The sequence below is a fragment of the Arachis duranensis genome, chromosome 4 (genome assembly GCF_000817695.3).
Source record: "Arachis duranensis cultivar V14167 chromosome 4, aradu.V14167.gnm2.J7QH, whole genome shotgun sequence".
NCBI classification, from domain to species: Eukaryota; Viridiplantae; Streptophyta; class Magnoliopsida; order Fabales; family Fabaceae; genus Arachis; species Arachis duranensis.
The window spans coordinates 119,597,166-119,619,460 of record NC_029775.3 but is presented as its reverse complement, the minus strand read 5'-3'; the positions used below and the strand labels follow the sequence as shown (position 1 = coordinate 119,619,460).

General features: G+C 28.7%; 3 protein-coding genes across 10 annotated transcripts in view; 2 read left to right on the top strand and 1 right to left on the bottom strand.

The window, feature by feature from the left end:
* LOC107486444 (probable aldo-keto reductase 2) overlaps nucleotides 1-7,870 on the top strand; it is a 32,236-nt gene extending 24,366 nt beyond the window's left edge. Inside the window, exons 1-5 of one of the 6 annotated variants that reach the window (XM_016106982.3) lie at nucleotides 5,244-5,607; nucleotides 6,031-6,234; nucleotides 6,640-6,812; nucleotides 6,935-7,037; nucleotides 7,386-7,870. In XM_016106982.3, the coding sequence (XP_015962468.1) occupies nucleotides 5,395-5,607; nucleotides 6,031-6,234; nucleotides 6,640-6,812; nucleotides 6,935-7,037; nucleotides 7,386-7,727 (1,035 nt within the window). In that variant the 5' untranslated portion in view covers nucleotides 5,244-5,394 and the 3' untranslated portion in view covers nucleotides 7,728-7,870. Of the gene's footprint in view, nucleotides 1-304; nucleotides 509-837; nucleotides 1,011-1,107; nucleotides 1,211-1,528; nucleotides 2,002-5,243; nucleotides 5,632-6,030; nucleotides 6,235-6,639; nucleotides 6,813-6,934; nucleotides 7,038-7,385 lie in introns of those variants that run through there. The other 5 variants (XM_052261060.1, XM_052261059.1, XM_052261058.1 and 2 more) reach the window with 5 other exon arrangements.
* A 357-nt stretch (nucleotides 7,871-8,227) lies between these two features.
* Nucleotides 8,228-9,856, bottom strand: LOC107486186 (probable xyloglucan galactosyltransferase GT13). Its single transcript, XM_016106742.3, has one exon. The coding sequence runs from the start codon at nucleotides 9,854-9,856 to the stop codon at nucleotides 8,228-8,230; it is 1,629 nt and encodes a 542-aa protein (XP_015962228.3).
* A 4,549-nt stretch (nucleotides 9,857-14,405) lies between these two features.
* Nucleotides 14,406-18,968, top strand: LOC107486337 (CRIB domain-containing protein RIC4-like). 3 transcript variants are annotated; one of them, XM_021141288.2, is made up of 3 exons: nucleotides 14,406-14,652; nucleotides 14,760-14,927; nucleotides 18,517-18,967. In XM_021141288.2, exons 1-3 carry the CDS (start codon nucleotides 14,535-14,537, stop codon nucleotides 18,804-18,806), a joined length of 576 nt encoding a protein of 191 aa, XP_020996947.1. In that variant the 5' UTR covers nucleotides 14,406-14,534; the 3' UTR covers nucleotides 18,807-18,967. The 3 variants fall into 3 exon arrangements, with proteins under 3 accessions (XP_020996947.1, XP_015962367.1, XP_015962368.1); XM_016106881.3 differs by having other exon boundaries at nucleotides 14,411-14,670; nucleotides 18,517-18,960; XM_016106882.3 differs by having other exon boundaries at nucleotides 14,495-14,670; nucleotides 14,769-14,927; nucleotides 18,517-18,968.
* Nucleotides 18,969-22,295: the final 3,327 nt, after the last annotated feature.

Below are 22,295 nucleotides of genomic sequence, written 5' to 3'. Positions count from 1 at the left end.
AGTTGATATCTCTTGAGATAGAGTAAGAACAAGACAGAGAATATTCTGTTTCTTGTTCATGTACATCTTCCTATCAGTTTATGGTTTTGGATAAGTGGTTTCATGACACTCTGAATGTCAAATCAGAGGACTAAGGTGAAGTAGTAAGGAGTCGTTTCCATCCTCAATAACTAACTAGTGTCGAGGGTTTGAGTCTCGGCATGTGAAATTTTGTTTAAGAGATCAAACAGTTATTGGGATGTATACTCTTTCTATGTGAAGAGATATCATGTCTTTTATTGTAGTTAGTTTCAATTTTTGGCAGGCTCTGAAGGGAGGGCTGAGAGAGAAGGTTGAATTGGCAACCAAGTTTTCAATCAATATTATTGGGGAAAGGAAATTCGATATCCGTGGAGATCCAGAATATGTGAGAGCTTCCTGTGAGGGAAGCTTGAAGAGACTTGACATTGATTGCATTGATCTCTATTTCCAGCATAGAGTTGATACTCGCGTGCCAATAGAACTCACTGTTAGACCTCTTTCTTTCTCTTTTTGTTTTTGCCTTATCACCAACTTGATGTCATTTATGGAGGCTTAAATAAGTTTCTGTTCATTGTAAAATCAGTAAAGTGTCTCTATATTATTCCAGATATACATAGATCAACTTAGAAATTGGTACCTGTAATTATGTTGGGACCAAAATATAAATCACCAGCTTTGCATCAACCAAAAACTTATTTAACCATGTATTGTATTGTACAACAACACACTTGAAACAGTCTTAGGATATGAGATAATTGCATATATGAAGAGATATGTATGATGACTTCAAATTTTTCCTTGTAATTGTTCATCAAGATTGGGGAGCTTAAGAAACTTGTTGAAGAGGGAAAAATAAAGTACATCGGTCTATCTGAGGCGTCGCCTTCAACAATCAGAAGAGCACATGCTGTTCATCCCATAACTGCTGTGCAAATTGAATGGTCTCTATGGTCTAGAGATGTCGAGGAAGAAATAATTCCAACTTGCAGGTGTGAATCTAAAGCACAAGGATTAATGTTCTTTTTAACAAGCAATTCTATTTCTAGGACTTCTGAATTTTTGGCTTCCGAACATTGTCCTTTTCAGGGAACTTGGCATTGGAATTGTTGCATATAGTCCTCTTGGCCGCGGATTCTTTTCCTCCGGATCAAAGTTGCTTGATAATTTGTCGCAGAACGACTTCCGGAAGGTTTGTGTGATGTGCATTTCCTTAATCATGTTTTCTGCTCATAGTCACACATTTTCATCTACTTCAAAACCTTGTGCCTTTCACAAATTTTAACAAGTCAAACTTCAGTGGATTACTTACCTACTAATATTAAGAGGATTTTGTTAATCAGTGTCCTAAAAAAGATACATGATAATATATACTGATTTCATAACATATATCAAATCCAAATTTAACAGGTTTCCCTATATAACACTTACATCTTACTATATTATGTTTCTCAAATGTTCATCAATGATACATAAATTATAAAACCTTATGTTTTGTGTTGTGTTGCAGGCTCTGCCTAGATTCCAACCTGAAAACCTGGAGACGAACAAGACTATATTCGAGAGGGTCAATGAAATGGCCGCGAAAAAAGGATGCACTCCATCTCAGCTTGCATTGGCATGGCTTCACCACCAAGGCAATGATGTCTGCCCCATACCTGGAACGACCAAAATTGAGAACTTTAATGACAACATTGGAGCCTTGTCTGTGAAACTTACACGGCAAGAAATGACAGAACTCGAGTCCTTTGCTACCGCGGATGTTGTCAAGGGTGATAGATATGCAGAGGGTATGTTAGCTACATGGAAGAATTCTGATACTCCACCACTTTCTTCTTGGAAAGCTGTTTAATCATGTTTATTTTATCATTGCACCTTCAAGAGTGTTGGTTACTTTCAATAAATAGATAAGTATGAAGGGCATGTATGTGTTCCCTTTTGAAATGAATTTGGTTACATCAGTGAACCTTCCAAATTTCTAGCTGCTGATTTTGTATATTCTTAACTTTGAAGTGGTTTTTGGATTCTGCTGCCTCTACATAAAATAAGGGTTTATGGAGGATTTGTGCCAATGAAAAAAGAGTCCTTATTCAGTTGCAGATAATGGTCAACTTGCAGTTGATTGTAGTAGTGAAGATTTTGACAATCCAGAAAATTCACTTGCTAGTGACAATTAATAAAGGGTTTAGCTAATATGTGTCCGATAAAGATATTAATCAAGAATTTTTTTTTTTTTTTATACCAAAGATAGGAGACTCGAACCTGGAATCTCTTAATTGAGTATGGGGAGACTATGTCATTTGAGCTATTACTCATTGGCTATTAATCAAGAAGTTTATTATAAAAGATTGTGTAAAGTTTGATTTTTAATACAATTGTTATGCATTTATTAAAAGTTAAAACAAAACATTTAAAATTATCTAATAATAATAATAATCTTAATTTGTTTTCTAAGGCTGCTTTTAGAAGAGAGATGGAGAGATTGAGACAAAGACAAAGACTAAAGTATACAACACTAAATTATCTATCTATTTATCTTCTATTCTTAATATATAAAAGTAGGTACATAAGTTTATCCACATTACTTTGAAGCTATTTCTCTTCTTCTACTAACGTCATGTCAGCAACATTGCTTACTTGGCAAAAGGTTAGAATCAACCACTCAAATCTTGCCAAATCAATTATTATTTTCAAATTAACAAAAAATAAAATATACAAAAAAAACTAAAAAAATACAATACAATAAATTTGTAACGTACAAATACATTGAATCCATATTCCTATATTTATTATATCTTACCGTTATAAATAATTATAATCCCAACAATTAATTTATTAATTTTTATAAATAACTTACTAAAGGTAATAAATATCCATATTAAAAATATCATAATAATATTATTAATTATAATAAATTTTACGTTACAAGTATTCAAATTCCATACTATTTGAACTACTTATATAAGTCTCTTACCACTATTCTTTTAAATAACATCAAATTTAACACAAAAAATTTATTTCTGAATTAGACATCTCAAACTTATTCAATGGAGCATCATTCTTTTAAGGCAAAATGATTAGAAATCGAATAACTATCCAAGATCTAATAAACATGCAACGAGAATCTGATGATCAGGTATGACAAAAAAAAAACTCACAACATGCATCATACATTCATACTTACTCAAATACTCTATACCTAATGAATACATAAATTGAATATTGGAATAGAAAAAGATCTTCACAATTTTAGCAACTATAAACGAAATTGATGACAAATTTGTATGAAACTATGTTGAATGTGAAAAGTGTCCGAAAAAAACATATAAAAAAAACAACTACATTTGTGGCACATGTAATTAAACACCACAATATCCAACAATAAAGTAACTCTATATACTTTTCATAATTCTATCTATCAAATTATTAGTTACTAATCCAATACTTATTTTAGATTCAGAATTCAATTAAAGGTTTCAGATTAAAGTGCTACAATAATTTTTGTACTATTTGATGGCGAAGCAAAAAAATTATTGGGTACAATTGCTTCAAATCTAATGACACTCTAAAAAAGTAATAGCATTGAAGTACCACTCCATCAAGAGATTAGGAAGAAAGAAAACCATACAAATTCAAGACATATCTTCGGAAGAAGAACATACATGCAAAGATGGAACAAACAACACAATAGAAAGTGCATCCAACTCAACAATTCATAAAGAACATGCCTTCATAAGAATCTACGATAGAAAGAAGAAAGTAACAACTCTAACAACAACCAATAAAGAAAAAGGAAAACGAGCGCTACATAAGAAGACTAAGTTCATCAATTAAAATAAATGTAAAAATCAAACCACCAAATAAAAATGTCACTTTGTACAACTCCTAACATCCAAATATTTTGTACTATAAATTATTTTAAATAAAACACCTTTTAAATTTAATTTTAATTTACACATATTTAATTTATTTTTACAAAATATAACAACTTTTAATATTTATTATATACTATCATTAATTTACCGTTCCGCGCAGTGCGCAGGTCTCATTTTAGTAATATATAAAAACTGATACCAACTCTTCCACAATGAGTTTAAGCCATCCTTTTTTTGCTAATGATGTCACATCAGCAATTCTAATGACTTGGCAAAAGATAAAAATCAACCAACCACTATTTAGTAAAATAAAATGTTTTAAAAAAATTTTAAAAAAAAACTCTTATCTATTATTATTCAATTGAAACATCAAGTATTAATTAAATGCAATAAACATACATTAAAAGTGTCATAATAATAATAATTATAAAAACTTTCAGTTACAAATATTCATATTTTACAACTTATACATATTAAGACTTTTATTATTCTTCATTTCTTAATCTCTCATATTAATTGTAAAAAATTTCTTAAATTTAATATAATATTTTTATTTACAAACAAACAAAAAACATAAGAAAAGACAAAGTGTAGCTTTAATGCAAAACGAAAAAAAAAAACTGAAAATGCAATTTTATATAACTCTAATATAAATAATCTATATCTTTTTTAAAAATAAATAAATTCAAAATCTATTTATACTATGTTCTCTAACATATTTTTAATATAACATTTATTAAAATACACTGTATAATATAAATAATCTACTCCTTCGCGCATTGCGCGGGTCTCACTCTAGTGTGAGGTTAGATTTGGAGTTGAAAAAGAGAAGGTGAGGTTAGATTTAGAATTTAAAAGTAGAATGAAATTAATTTTACAAATAAATGTTATTAAAGTTTTAGTCTCTTATGCCTCCACTCTTTATAGGGCTTATGGGAATTTTGCATAAGAAAAATAATTTTGTTAAAGAGGTGATCAGAAAATGGGCGACAAAATAGAATAAAGAAATTTTGGAACGTTCGATTGCAAATAATTCTTTTATTTATTTCAAACATATATAGTTTTAAACCTTAAAATAATTCTCATGTGTCATGTGTGCATTAGTAGATGACTCATAAAAAATAATAAAAAGGGTAAAAAGAAAAGGAAAGAAAAAGAAAAAGGTAGGTATAAGAACGCATATTTTATGACTATTATGAATCATTTTTTAAGCAATCAGCGAATTAATTCACCTTATATATATATAACATTTCTTCTTCTTTTTACAAAATACTATCTAGTATCTATGGGTTATGATTATGAAGTATGAGCTGCTTTTTAATTGAGAAGTGAGAACCACATTGTATCTTATCATAACAAATAAATCTTTCTTCACAGGATATTGGTCTCTATAAAATTGTCACAGCTATCATACTCATTTGACAATTAACATTCACAAAGCTACATTCAGCTTCTTCCACTGATATCAATCATAGTGCTACCATCATCTTCACATCACAACATGGCTAAAGTTGGAAGAATGAAGCTGGGTTCACAGGGCTTGGAAGTGTCTCAGCAAGGACTTGGTTGCATGGGAATGTCTGCTGCCTATGGACCTCCAAAACCAGAACCTGACATGGTTGCTCTAATCCACCATGCTATTCAAAGTGGTGTCACATTCCTTGACACTGCTGATGTCTATGGCCCTCACACCAACGAAATTCTAATTGGAAAGGTTCCTGTTTGAACTTTGATTCTGGTACCCTTTGGGATTTTCTTTTGATTCCTTCTATTTTTTTCTGATATGAAGTTCCTTGGTTTTAATCAGACTAATGTTATTTGCATATACAAGTTAGTTGATATCTACTGAGACAGAGTAAGAACAAGATAGAGAATATTCTGTATCATGTTCATAGTTTATGCTTTTGGATAATTGGTTTCATGACACTTTGAATGTCAAATCAGGGGAATAAGGTGAAGTAATAAGGGGTCTTTTCCATCCTTAATAACTAACTAGTGTCGAGGGTTTGAGTCTCGGCATGTAAAATTTGAGGACTAGACATGCTGAGAAACCCAAAAAAAAGGATTATTGGGATGTATGCTTTTTCTATGTGAAGATATCATGTCTTTTAATGTAGTTAGTTTCAATTTGGGGCAGGCTCTGAAGGGAGGGATGAGAGAGAAGGTTGAATTGGCAACCAAGTTTTCATTCAATTTTATTGAGGATGGGAAATTTGAAATCCGTGGAGATCCAGAATATGTGAGAGCTGCCTGTGAGGGAAGCTTGAAGAGACTTGAAATTGATTGCATTGATCTCTATTTCCAGCATAGAGTTGATACTCGCGTGCCAATTGAAGTCACGGTTTGACCCCTTTCTTTGTTCTTCTGTTTTTGCCTTATGATAGTTCTGTTATCTCCAACTTCATAAAGGGTTTTTTGTTCACTGAAAAATCAGCAAGTTGAACCTTGTAAATTGTGTATTGTTGTTCCTGATATACATAGATTAACGTAGAATTCGGTACTTTATGTTGATCTGTATGTGATGACATAGGGACTAATATTACAATAACCCCAATATGCATTTTTGAATATATGTCTTTGTATCCTTTAATGCTTTTGTCTATTTCCAAGTTTTTATATCATATAGTTAAGGAATATGGGTATGCAACATGTTCTGGCATTGATATTTGATACAATCTTAGAATATGAGATGAGGCAGGGATATGTATGATGACTTGAAATTTTTCCCTTGTAATTTTTAATCAAGATGGGGGAGCTTAAGAATCTTGTTGAAGAGGGAAAAATAAAGTACATCGGTCTATCTGAGGCGTCAGCTTCAACAATCAGAAGAGCACATGCTGTTCATCCCATAACAGCTGTGCAAATTGAATGGTCTCTTTGGTCTAGAGATGTTGAGGAAGAAATAATTCCAACTTGCAGGTGTGAATCTAAAAGCACAAGCATTCATGTTCTTGTTAAAAAGTAATTCTATTTCTAGGACTTCTCAAAAACATCATGATACAATTCCGGAATTTATGTTTTCCAAATATTGTCCTTTTCAGGGAACTTGGCATTGGAATTGTTGCATATAGTCCTCTTGGCCGCGGATTCTTTTCGTCCGGATCAAAGTTGATCGATACTTTGTCGCAGGATGACTTTCGGAAGGTTTGTTTCGCACGTCTGTAATTATTACAGAAATCATGCTTCAATCACTTGTGCATGTCCATGATCATGTTTTTCTGCTGAGAGTCACACATTTTCATCTACTTCAAAACTTGGTGTCTTAAAACAAATTTTAACAAGTCAAACTTTAGTGGATAACTTACCTACTACTACTACTATTATTATTAGGATTTTGTTAATCAGTGTCCTTAAAAAGATATATGGTAATATATTGACTTCATAACATATACCAAATCCAAATTTATACACTGCATCTTACAATATTATGTTTTTCAAATGTTCATAGTGATACATAAATTATAAAATCTTATGTTGTGTGTTGTGTTGCAGGCTCTGCCTAGATTCCAACCTGAAAACCTGGAGACAAACAAGACTATATTCGAGAGGGTTAACGAAATGGCCATGAAGAAAGGTTGTACTCCATCTCAGTTTGCATTGGCATGGCTTCACCACCAAGGCAATGATGTCTGCCCCATACCCGGGACCACCAAAATTGAGAACTTTAACGCCAACATTGGAGCCTTGTCTGTGAAACTTACACCACAAGAAATGACAGAACTTGAGTCCTTTGCTGCCGCAGATGTTGTCAAGGGTGATAGATTTCCAGATGGTTTTGTACCTACATGGAAGAACTCTGATACTCCACCACTTTCTTCTTGGAAAGTTGTTTGATCAAGTTCAGCCCTTAATATTTAATTTACCATTTCACCCTCTGGAGTGTTGATACTTTAAAAATAAATAGATCAATGTAAAGGGCATTTATGTATTGTGTTCCCTTTTGAAATGAATTTGGTTACATCAGTGAACCTTTGAAATTTCTAGCTGCTGATTTTGTATTCTTAACTTCGAAGTGGTTTTTAGATTCTATTGCAGATAACTTCATATGTATTCTACAAAACACAGTTCACATTTCTATTTCTTCATAGAATTTTTAAAACAAAATATAGTGGAAGAATTCGCTTTTTTTCTTTTCTAGTTGAAGCAATATGTAATATTTGGTATTCAGACTTAAATATGTACAAAGGTTGTCAAAAATAAAATGCAACTAATTAGACCTTTCAAATGATTTGTAATGAAGATTTCTAAATAACAACATCATCCATGCATGCATGATCCATCTCCAAAAGGGTGAGAAAAATCCATGAGCAAATTTGAGACCTTATGAACCATCTTCATTCATTAGAATAATAAACATTGTCTGTTGATGATGAAATCTCCTTTTTTATTTCTTCTACTCTTCTGATAATACCCTTAACTGCTATATCAAATGCATCCTCAACTTTCCCTAATCTAGACCTTGGTTCACGGTATGTAACTCTTGGAATAAGCCTAATAACTTCTTCTCTCATCTTAGAAATTCTAGTCCTAGAAATCCTAGCCAATGTGTCATTGATAATTGCTTTGTTCTCTCTAACATCACCTTCAGGTATGAACACAGAGTAGCTTAAATAGTCTTTTGGTAAATGCCATCTATATTGTTCATAAGCTGACTTTGGATGGAAGAAAACCGGTATGCAGCCGGCTAAGATCGCGTCGAAAGTTGATCTCCTCGTGTAGGAATCGCCGGACGGCTCCAAGCAAAAGATTGATCTTTGAAAAACACTCATGATGCTGACCGGATCTTCACAAGTATTTTTGTTGTTTTTACCTTTGTAGCAGCTTAGGAGTTTGCAACTTCTAGAAGACAGGCATTGTCTGATCAGCTCGTTTCTGATGGAATACGGTGCATTAGGCCTTGGGGCGCCCGCGAAGGTGAACAAATAAGGCCTCTTCATTCTTCTCATTCTCTTTTGCCACAAAGAAACTTGAAGATCCTTTGAAGGGTGAAAGTAAGTTGGATATGGAATTGGGAAATCATTGTCATAGGAATCTGTCTCAATTGTCAACATTGACATGTTCCTAGCTTCTGGCAAGAACATTAACTTGGTCCCCCAATCACCAAAATCACCACTTTTTCTTCTAAAATCATATGCTGTTCTTCCACCAATCAGAAAATGATCCCTACCCCACATCCTCTTCCATTCTTTCTGATTTGAAAGCCATTCCACAAGTGCTAATGGAGCTTCATCTCTAATTCTATCATCATATCCCCAAAGGTATTGACCAACATTAAGACCAGCATAATAAGGCACAAATATTGCTGAGGCCAATGCAGAATCATTGGTTAAGCACTTGTAATGCTTCATAATGTTGTGGAAAATAACTTCTAAGGAGAATTGGTTTGTTTGGTACCAAGTATCCTTCAACAAAACCTTTGCATTCTCAATAATCTTAGGACCAAGTCCTAAATTTGTGAGATAAGGACACATATCACCCCAATGCAATAAACTGCGACATCTCTTTAATAAATCATCATTGAACCTGCTAGGAAGTTTATGAACATAGATATATTGGCCATAACAAGGGTCTGAATTTCTTATTGGTGGAGCCTTATTATTACTATTTGGTGTAACAATAAGTTCATCAACATTAACATTGTTGTCTCTAATCAAAGGAGGAGGAGGAGGAGGAGGAGGAATCATTTGTTTCTCTTCTGTGCTATTGAATTCAACCCCATTTGTTGTTGAATTGTTTTGAGTGAAATTGAGTGAGGGAATTGAAGGTGTAATAGGAGTATTATTGTTATTATCAACATCATGATGGTTTGCACCATTGGTTTTGAATGGTTTTAAGGAGAAACCATTTTCTTTGATAACAGAATAATAATCCAAGAGAATCATTGACATGTAGAAAAGAAAGATGGTGAGAAAAACAAACCGGAATTGTTCAAAGTACCTCCTTAATGGTGACTTATTGTCCATCATTCTTTCTTGTGTTTGACTTTGAAGAAGAAGAAGAATATAATGTATGTGTTTGTTATTTCTCTCTGATGAATCATAAGAAAAAAAAGAGGGAGAGAGATTGATTTTGTGATGAAAGAGTTTGATTCTTATTTTATAAGAAGGGCATTAAATATAAGGAATGATATATGGAAAGAAATCATGGGAAAAGATTTGTTCTGAAAAAATTCAATGAATTATTCATTTTCTTTTTGGCTTAAAAAGGAATAACTATGGAAGAAGAAGAAGGAGAAGAAGAATAGAAATTTGAGGACTAAATCAAGAAATTAAGTCACGTAAGATTCTTAATTTCTTATATGTGTATATATATATAGGCATCACACATGCATGCATGCTAGACAAATTAAGATTACCAAATGCAATTATAAATGTTAATTAACAAGAAGGAGTAATTAAGAAATATGAAATTTAAAGAGTACTAATAATATAAAATTATTTAATTTAATATTTATAATTATAATAAAGTAATAATTAGGTCTTCGAATATTTTAATCTCAGACCAATTAGTTTTGAAGAAAAAAAATACCAATTTACTCATCCACGATAGTGAATAGTAGACATGTAATGTCCTTCTATAAATTCATTTCATAAAACTTAACGATACCGTTATCTATTGTGATGTGTTTATTTATGAAAAATCGCCGTGCAGATATTAGATAACAACTTTTAAAGTGAAACTTCATTCACTTATTTTAGTAGAATTCGTGATAAATAGAGAACAGTTAAAAAAGATTATATGCAAATTCAAAAGATAATAAATGTTTCATTATCCAAAACTACATTATTTTTATACTCACATGACAACAACGGAACACGCACTACTGTAGATAATAAAATACATGGACAACTCCGTTTTATTTTACATTATCCATTGATGAAAAGACGTACATGTCCATTATTTATTATCGTGATGGACTTAATTAGTATTTTTTTTTAATGACTAATTAGTTTGAGATCAAAATCCTCAAAAATCAAATTGTCGCTTTACTCTTATAATTATATATTTAGTATATCTAAAATTATCTATTTATTTTAGTTATAATTAAGAAATATAAATGAGAAAACTAATATATTTTTTAAAAAAAAGTTATAGCTGCCTGAGGTTCCAAACAATATATGGCCCCGAAACATTATAGAATTAAAAATGTATTCTAATGAGGGATTATTACTATTAATAATCATTTTGAGACCAATTCACTCAAACCATAAATACTTGTATATTTATGACCACACATTAGCCATTGATGAGTTTTAAAGAGCAACGAACTTATTTGATTTAAAAATGAGAAACATTTATATATTAGTCAAGAATGAATTATAATTAAGAATTTTGCAGTATTCATTTATCTATTAATAGTTTATATTATGTTCATATATGAATATAACTGGCAAGATATGATTTGTTCAGATAGCATGCAATTTTTTCTTAATTAAGAAAATCATATAATTAAGGGAAAAAAAATAAAGAAATCAATCAAATTATATCCCCATCCATATTATATTACGGCTTGTATATAGATTCAAATATAATTTGATCGATTTTTTTTTCCCTTATTAATTATATATTAAAGAATATCAGAATGCATGGTCTTTATTATTGTCCCTTAATTAAATCAGTCGTAGGCTAATTAATTAGTATAACCTTGCATAACCATAAGGCTATAATGATATGAATGTGTATTAGGACTGCATAGTACATTTTATTAATACAAGTAATAATCATGATGCTTACGTTTGATGAGTGTTTAGTTTAAACTGTTCATGAGTTAATTACTTGTTCTCTTGGTGGACGAAGACTTAACATCACTATTAGTTTAAAATTTTGATTTGATGCTAAATAAATATAGATATAGGAACAGAGCTATATGATTAGGTTTATTTGACTCAGTATCTGGCCACTTTGATGGGACGATAAAAATGAAAATATCATTTTAAGGAAGATTTTTATTTTTCTGATTTTATATATATGGCTGAATGAAAGAAATTATTACTGATTTAGAAAATTCAGAGACTCTGTGTTCATATTAAAAATCAATAATTAAATATATATTTTATATAAGGTAAAAATCCAGGTGAAGTTAACTTTATAAAAAGTTGATAATTGAGAGCAATTAAATAATTTGACTAAATTTTTATCTAAGTTCTCAATTATTAATTTCACGTGAAGTTAACTGCAGTTGAATTTTCATTTTTATATAAATANTATATATATTGTAATACATAATTAATATCATAGAATTACTTATCTCCAAATTAGAATTTTTTTGTTGGAATTTTTTTGTTAACAAAGATGATTTTTACTTTTATTTTTAGAATATTTTTAATTATAAAAATTTTAATATCATGTTATCATTTTTTTGTATAAATTTTTTTGTGTATGTCTTATGCACTTTTCTAGACAATAAAAATTGATATTAAATTTTTAAATCATAAAAATTTTAATATTATGTCATGTAATAATTATTTATCTCAAAAATTTAAATTAAAAAATAATGAACAATTATATTTCTAACCATTAACTTTCTTTAGTGTCCAAACTCATTTAGCAATTGTTATATAATAATCTTAATCAAATCAAATCCGGATCCACTTAACACATGCATGTTTATAAATAGTTTATGGATAGAACAACCAGTATTAAACGAAAGACGGCAGAGACAACAATATTCAAAAGCTATTATTTTAATTATATATAGGTACTGAGATACATTTTATAATGGTTAATTATTATAATCAATTAACTCTGCGATTAAAAAACAACATAAAATCGTAATCTTATTAATTAATTAGTTGATGAATAATATTTTCAGAAGTAATTTACCTTACCTTTCAATGCATTCAATGCATCCATCAATCCCTCCTTTACGAATCTGTCAAAATATTTTAATCTTTCTTGACTCTTAGGTAGCGTTTATTTATTTTGAAGTATTGACTATTGAAACAGAGATAGAGAGATTGAGATTTAATATTATGTTTGTTGGTTTAGAGATTGATATTAAAATTTCAGTATTTTAGTATCTCTAAAAAGTAGGGACACAAGAGACCGGAGACAAAGACGAAAACTTTAATAATATTTTATACCTAAAATATCCCAATGTTAATTAATTAATTTCAATTTTATTATTTATACAAATTAAATTAGAGTTTCATTTTTGTTTTAATTTCTATCTCCCACTTTATACCAAATACTGAGATTTATTTCTGTCTCTTAGTCTCTATTTTTTAATCTCTATCTTTCAATTTCTGTCTATCCACCAAACGCTAGTTTTATATATATTTTTTAAAATTTATTGTTTTGTAAAAATATATTTACTACATAATTTTTTAAAATTCTATTCATGCATGACAAATAAAAATTGAATATAAAAAAATTAAACTTAAGGGGAAAAAAAAAGAAGAAGGAACAAGATGATCATAACATGTGGTTGAGTATTATTTGCGGAACTCACTTGTGATTCACTCAATGATGTTGATAGATAGTATTAATTATATATAGTGTGTTATAAGTAAGAATATCAATCATAGGATCCAATAATCAATAATGAGTCTCAAAATGACAAAATTACAAAGGAAAAAAAAAACTGAAGAAAACACCTTGATGTAAAGTAGTGGTAATAATAATATATAACAACAACAATAATTATAATTAAGATGTCAAAACAAAAAGAAAAAAGAAGAAAAATCCACAAAAGATGGAATGCCTTAGTACACAAGTGATTATGCAACTTTGGAGGAGCCCACTTTGGAATAAGGTGATCATTATATATTTGGGAGCTTGTAGAATGAAAATATATATGTATATATATAATTAAAAATAATTAATTTTAAAATTTATTACTTAAAAATTTATACAAAAGTATAAATTTANTATCAGCATACTAAAATTATATATATTAATTAAAATGTTTGATTATTCCGTGAATTTCTATAATTTTACTAAATTTTCAATTGGATTTTTATATTTTTTTTTTCAATTGAATCCTTATACGTATCAGATTTTGTAATTAAGTCCTTACTGTGATAAAAACGATAGAATTAACGAAATATTTTATTAAACAAAAGGAATATATCTAACACTTAAGTAAATATTCTGTATAATTTAACAGAATATTTTGTTAATTTCAATGTTTTTATCACAGTAAAAACTTAATTATAAAATATGATATAATATAAAAACCTAATTAAAAAAATTATAAAAACTTAATTAAAAATTTAATAAAATAGAGACCGACAATATAATTAAACCTAATTAAAATTAGAACTCATACACTAATCCCACTATTGTTGGCTCTTAACAACACCAAATTAAAAGCCTGAGTTGGACAGTTTAATCAACTACCAACCCTAATATATATAAAATACCCACTCCATTATCATAATTAATACACACTATTATTATTATTATTATTAAAATTATTCCTCTCACATATACCAAACTTAGGATTGAATAATAATTTCCTATCTTCATGAAAATCATTCTACCTTGCTCATAAAGGTATGAAGCAACCTCAACATAATCCTATCTATTTAGTCTCTCTTATATGATGATATACCTAGCTATATAGTCTATGCTTTGAGACATACATCACGAATTAAATTATAACTATACACTAAAACTTTTGGGGTTTGGGAGAAAAATATGAGAAAAAAGAATAATATGGAAAGATTAGTAGTTCTTCCATTCTCATTTGGATGTGCTTCTCATTCAAGTGTTCAATTAGGTGCACCCAAAAGACCAAAACCTGATGATTCAAAAGGCACTATTATTGTTCCAAGTAGCATACTCTCTCTCTCTCTCTCTCTCTACCTATCTTTGATTTATTGGTATCTATGTAATTTGAGATCTATAATTTTTCTATGTAAGGAAGAAAAGAAGGAGAAGATCATTGTCAAAGATCATCAAAGATCAAAGGGAAGATGATGATGAAGAGACTCAAACCTTCTTCTGGGTTTCTAGTTCTACCAAAGCCTAACGTTGCTGCTGGAATTCAGAGATTAATCAGAGGCATCAAGAGTTTGTCTCAATTATTTTGTGAGTTCATTATTTATTATGATCTCTATTTTATTTGCATTAGTTATTACTATGTATATTGTATATAACTTAAGAGGAATGTTAGGTACCAGCAGCTTTTGTGTTTTGTAACCATCAATTGGCCATCAATAGTATTTTTAATGGTGTGAGATTATATCTAATGGTAGAAAATCACTCATTTTTTTTTAATGGTTAAGTGCTGACCACAAAACACAAAAATTGCTGACCCCTAAATTTTTTCATCATTTAATAGTGAAATTTTTATCTGTGGTATATAATTTTGACTATATATTATATAGATATATAAATGGTGTTCTGCTCCTCTTCTCCAAATTTGTATATTAAAAAAAACTAAGAAAATTTGGTCTTTCTTTAATAATTATTTATTCTTTAATTTATTAAATGTATATAATAATAAAAAATAATATTTAATATTTTTAAAAAAATATAATGGTACTTTAGAAGGAAAAAATATATATATCAAAATTTGCAACAAATTTTTGCAAAAAAATTTGCAGGTAACATTCGCAACTATTTTGTTGTTTTTTAGTCGTGACAGTTTTATTTAATTACAAAATAAGACACTAAATTGTACCCACTTATTATTTGCATATCTATTTTTTCCTCATTTTATAATATTACCGCCTATCTTTTTTTTTTCTTTTTCACATTGAACACAATAAAATTAAAATTTATTTTATTATCGAAATTTCTCATCACTAAACAATTTTTATTGCCTTATTAGTAATTACCAACTAGGTATGGCTTTAATCCAATAAAAAATACTACTTGTCTTTTAAATTTTAAATTTTAATTGATTTTTTAAAAATTTATTATTATTTAATTAATTTAAATATCTATTTTTACGACCTCTTTTTTATTTATTCTCTTTTCTAAAAATTGATCAAAGACTGAATTTTAAAGAATACCTAGTTGCATCGTCATCTAAACTTGCATTGGTTCAAGAATTAGTTAAATTAAGTTACATATCTCCTCAACCAACAAGAGAATATTTCTTGGGCATATTTGATTTCTTAATGTACAAAAGATATTACGGTATATTCCATTTAAATATAATTTAATACAACACTTTGGTTGGTGGTTATAAACCTATAATCTATCAATTAGGTACAACGACCTTGAAAATGATTTAACAAGGATTTTTCAAACGCAAATATTTGTTGTAAGAATATAAGTGTGTGTGTCTCAAAAGTAGTTAAGAATTAAAATAACCTGAAAAGATAATTGTCAATTTACCTGAAAATTATAGGAAAAATATCATTCAGTTTTAAGAATAATTAACAAGTGTTATATAACATAGACTTGATATTCTTTTAAGAAAAAAATGTACTAGTGTTCTCTTTTCTACTTTTTTTTCTTTTTTGACTAATTATTTTTTTTTTGGACGTGTTTTTTGACTAATTATTTAATTGTTAAACTTTTTTTACTGAAATGGGCTGGGCTAAGATTATTTTTTATTTAAATATTTGCATACAATGATTAGCCCATTTACACTTCAAAAAAATTAGGATATTGACATAACTACCAAATCTTTGAAGATGTGTATATTACTGTATAGTATCTATTATCTAATGACAAAAAGTGAACCTTTTTAGAAAAAAAAAATAATTACACTTGAAAAGAATAATTACTCACTACTATATTGATTGTGGATAGCTATGTAAAAGAAAATACAGCTCTTTCAAAAAAATTGCCGATAGAAATATAAGTAAAATTTAGGACAATTTACCTAAATAAATAGAATGGCAGAATCCTTTACTTAAATGTGCAAAACTGATTGTTGTTACGTGCATGTGCAAAAACGTACTCTATGTAATCCGTGGCAACCCACCACGGTTTACAAAACCTGTATAAATCGTGGCAGGTTACAACGGTTTAGGGACAAAAAATATTGAGTGTAAACCGTGGTAAGTCACCACGGTTTACGAAGGATGGATGGCATGCATAAACCGTGGTAAGTCACCACGGTTTATGAAGAAAGTGGCTTACACATAAAACCCGGTAACCCACCGCGGTTTATGTGTGTAGCTATATAAGTAATCTTGTCTAAATTTTTGTTAACAAGATAATTATTTAATATAGAAAATCCAAACAGAACATTTATTTTTTTTTCAAAGATAGTACTACTATATACATTTTTTCACAAAAATCCTGTAATTAAATATTTTGTTAGTACACTTTGTATCATGTTACATTAAAAATAATAAAAAAAATTAACAATAAGGTATTAAACATATATATAGGATAGCATGTTACCAAAAATAGTATAAAGGATATAACAATATAATATAAGCTATAGCATGATCACCAAAAAATAATATGGGCATGAGTAATGGTATTAAAATACAGAATCAAGAGTACAGAACTAAGAAAAATCTTAAAATGTAAATCTCCATCTGTAAAGTAAAAATAAAAAAATAAAATAATAATCTCAATTCGAGACCATATAAAAAAAATAGTATATAGTAATACATAACAATATATATGGCATATATTGTACTATTCTGTATTTTTCTGCCATTACTCATGCCCATATTATTTTTTGGTGATCATGCTATAGCTTATATTATATTGTTATATCCTTTATACTATTTTTGGTAACATGCTATCCTATATATATGTTTAATACCTTATTGTTAATTTTTTTTATTATTTTTAATGTAACATGATACAAAGTGTACTAACAAAATATTTAATTACAGGATTTTTGTGAAAAAATGTATATAGTAGTACTATCTTTGGAAAAAAATAAATGTTCTGTTTGGATTTTCTATATTAAATAATTACCTTGTTAACAAAAATTTAGACAAGATTACTTATATAGCTACACACACATAAACCGCGGTGGGTTACCGGGTTTTATGTGTAAGCCACTTTCTTTATAAACCGTGGTGACTTACCACGGTTTATGCATGCCATCCATCCTTCGTAAACCGTGGTGACTTACCACGGTTTACACTCAATATTTTTTGCTCCTAAACCGTTGTGACTGCCACGGTTTATGCAGGTTTCGTAAACCGTGGTGGGTTGCCACGGATTACATAGAATACGTTTTTGCACATGCACGTAACAACAATCAGTTTTGCATATTTAGGTAAAAAATTCTGCCATTCTATTTATTTAAGTAAATTGCCCTAAAATTTATCTTAAACATTAAATAAAAATAGGATAAATAATTAAATTTATTCCTGAAAGATCACTCGTTCTCCAAATTAATTTTTAAAATATTTTTTTAATCAAATTGGTCATTCAAAAATTTTAAATTAATCACATTAATCCTTTTGTTATTTCTTTTGTTGACAGCGCCAAAATTTATTAATATGGCACGTTAAGTAATACTACAACACATATAGAAGTCTTAATAAACTATTAGTATGATAAGTTTATGAAATCTTTCGATAATTAATTTGACAATTTACTCAATATTAAATCAAAATAAGTATTAAAAATAATTTTAAAACATGAGAAATATTGGAGATAAAGAATATTTTATTCTATTTATTATTTAAATTTTATATCATTGTGTGTAATTTAATTTGTTGAATAAATCTCTTTCATTTAATTTCAGTTTATAAAGAGGATGTTATTGAGGAGGAGGAGCCTGAGATGGAAATAGGTTATCCAACAGATGTGAAGCATGTGACACATATTGGACTTGATGGATCAACAACCACAATTAATAACAATAACAATAATAATAATAATAATAATGTGAAGAATTGGGACATTAATAATCCCCCTAATGCACCTGAGTTCCTGTGTTTATCTCCAATTTCAGTTAAGCAATTTGAGTTGGCCATGAATGCCCAAGCTCATCAACAATCTCTTCTTAATAATCATCCTTCCTCCCTCAAATAATTGTGATTGAAAAACTTCTTCAATTTGTTGGAAGGTTTTATTGATTGGCAATTTCCAAGTGTTTATTTTTCTTCTCTAATTGTAGATTAATGATATGATTATTATTAAAGGTTAAGTTTGGTTTCTAGGATTTTAATTACTTACAAGTTACAAGTATATATATGCACAAGATGATGAAGATTCATCAATATTTGTAATCTCTTTGACTTTTTTTGTTTAAAAAAAATTAACTACAAATTATTATTAGTTTATATCAATTGAAAGTAAAAAGAAGATGATTAAGATTGATAATGTTTTTGTTTTGTGTAAATTTATTAACTTAACTATCCTTTACCTAATTAAGTTGGATAATATTATCATTTTCTTATGTTGCACTAAACTTCATTGCGGAGAGCGTCATAAAAACGTTAATAACAAATTGTGACTATTTTCTAAAATATAAAGTTGATAGTTATAATGTTGATATATTATTTTAAATAATTTAATTAAATATATTAAATTATTTAAAAAAATTTAGTTATATTGTTATATAAAAAAAATTTTACGTAAATAATCACCGTATAATAATTATTGAAACTGGATCAAACATTATTGAAACTAAATCAATCAAACCATCAAATAATTATTAACTATTTGTATTTATTTATTCTAACTTTCACTTTCATTACAAAGCACACAATAAATTAAAATAATAATATCTTCAAATTCTTAACTCTAAATAGCCACAATTAATTCCAATTAAATTAGAAAATATATACAAAGTTTGAATCAAAATAACCTGAAATCATAATCTGAACTAAGAAGATATAGACAAATTTTATAGAAAATAGGATTTAAATTTTGTAAGTGATCAAAAATAAAAAAAGAAAGAAAGATCAATATGAAAGAATAAATCAGTGATAGGATAGAGAGGCTGCGATAGCTCATATTCGCGCACAGCATAAGAGGGTGTAAGAATTTCACGCACGGTTGAGGAGAGGAAAATTTTCGACGACGGTGAGAGGAGAATGTATGGGACGCCATGAGATCGACTACAAAACAACACAAAAACACACGGTGGAGCAAAGATTAACAATTTCACGCACCGTAGAGAAGGAAGCAGGGGTTTCACACATTATGGAGGAGAAGCAAAAGGTTGACGATGGAAAAAGAAAGACAGATGGCAATCGCGTGACTTCACAACCACATGGGGGTGCGGGATGAAGCAGAGATTATGGATTTTCGTGCATCGTGAAAGAGGGAATAGGGGTTTTACACACTGTGGAGAAGAGGCAAAGATGAACGCCAGAAAGAAGGAGGATGGATGAATAGCAGTAACGCATGGTGGAACAGTGACGTTAGAGTTTCTTGCGCTACCAATCTCAGTTTGCGAATTTCTACAGCTGCGGAGAGAATTATTGGTTATAAGATAACAAAAGAGATTGAAAATTGAATAAATGAATTATGATAAATGTCCTTATTAGCGACCGTTCTTCATGCAGGAGTCGCTAGTCAATCAGATGCTGTGGTACATAAATGTCAATTGCTGATATCTCTAAAATTTGTGACGGTTAGATAAATAGTCGACAATTTTTAGCCGCTATACCCACCTGTGTTGTAGTATCTCAACTGAACATGTAAATTAATTAAGATAGATCGAATCAAATAATATTTTTGCAATGCTATATCTATATACACAATCAAACAAAAAATAAAATAAAAAAATTGTAATAATGATTAAATGATGGAAAATTATAGGATCATCATTTTTTAAAAAAAGAGTAAAGTATCGTTTTTGTTCCCAACGTTTGGGGTAAATCCTATTTGTGTCTCTAACGTTTAAATCGTCCTATTTGTATCCCTAATGTTTGTAAAAGTGATTCAATGTTATCCTGTCGTCAATTACACATCATGAACGCTTTAATTTGAGTTTTAAAAATCTCTTCTTGAAGTTAGAATACAAATGTCTGGGATAGAATCGATGATCCAGTCCGAAAAATAGCTCATCAAAAATTGAAATTAATTCTTACAATATTTACATAATTCACTTTTTTAGGGACATAATTGAATCTAAACACAAATAGTGGGTGTAATATTAAAATCGAACACATCCAAGTGAGACCTAATTGAGAATAAATACATCCAATTGAGAATAATTGAAAAATATAATCTAATTTGTTAGTATAATTGATAGTAAGATAACATTGAATCACTTTTATAAACGTTAAGAATACAAATAGAACGATTTAAATGTTAAAGACACAAATAAAACTTACCTCAAATATTGAAGACAAAAAAATACTTTACTCTTAAAAAAACTTCGAAAGCTCAGGATTGCATAGTATCATACCATTTTGACACAAAAAAAAAAATCATTTTCTAATTTATTGTGCAACTAACATTTCATTGTCTTTCATGAGATTATTCACAGATAAGTGACCTTGCTTAAGACATTTTCAATTTGATCAAGATTTTACCAGACTTAAGTATAGTTTCCCAATGACCACTTTATTAGTGGCTTAACCCTTAAATAGAATTAATCAATTATTATCAGTAGTTAATCTGTTAATTAGTGCCTGTCGGTTGTATGTCATTCTCTTTTTAACATTGTGTTTGTCCAAATCACAACTTGTTCTTGTTTTGGATTCTCCCCACAATTATACTTTTTTTTTTAAATTTGGGGTTCCAAATTTTGTTGTTAATTGTCATGGTTACGTTAGAATAATAGACCACTAAACCGAAACAGCAGGCCCAGACCATTTTAAATAATTATTAATAAATAAATAAGACCTCTCTGTTATTGTAATATGCATGTTTTAATTTTAGTCTTTTATCACCTTTTAAAATATCTACAACTTAATTAGAAATTAATCATTATACTTGATGATGAATAAAAGCAAATTTGGTTGAATGTTAATAGAAGAAAGTAGATCAGTAATCTTTTTATTACTTAATACAAGACATCTTTACAAACTAAATAAAGTAATAGAATAAATAGTTTTTGAAAAAAAATTGTGATAATTTTTTAATAAATTTATAGATCCTTAGAAAAAATATTATTAAATTTATAGGTCATATAACGAGATAAAGGATAAATATTCAAATAAAATATGTCCAACATTCAATTATTTAGAAATCTATACAATTAAAGTTATAAATTTTCAAATACTTATTTAATTTAATATCTTATTACTAGTTTAATTTTAATATATTATCGATAACGAAAAATATTTTACCCAACTATCTAATCAGATATATGTATTTAGATGATTTTTTAAATAATATATTTAAAATTAATTATTTTTTACTAAAATAACAATACATAATTAGTTATTTATATAAAATAATGCATAAAAATTAAGTTCACCATTTCACTTAAAAATCTATAAGTTTATGTAAATTATTTAATATTTTTTTCAAAATTTATAAAATTCATAAAAAGTTTGTTAATGACTTACTTTGGTCAATAATTTATTTAAATATTAATCAAACTTTTATGTAACATTTAGT

Bases quoted from the DNA above. Each gene is read 5' to 3' on its own strand.
- LOC107486186 (XM_016106742.3), bottom strand. From the start codon at position 9,856: ATGGACAATAAGTCACCATTAAGGAGGTACTTTGAACAATTCCGGTTT.
- LOC107486337 (XM_016106881.3), top strand. From the start codon at position 14,535: ATGAGAAAAAAGAATAATATGGAAAGATTAGTAGTTCTTCCATTCTCA. The intron at 14,671-14,759 runs GTAGCATACTCT...TTTCTATGTAAG, and splicing joins AGGCACTATTATTGTTCCAA to GAAGAAAAGAAGGAGAAGAT. The intron at 14,928-18,516 runs GTGAGTTCATTA...ATTTAATTTCAG, and splicing joins GAGTTTGTCTCAATTATTTT to TTTATAAAGAGGATGTTATT.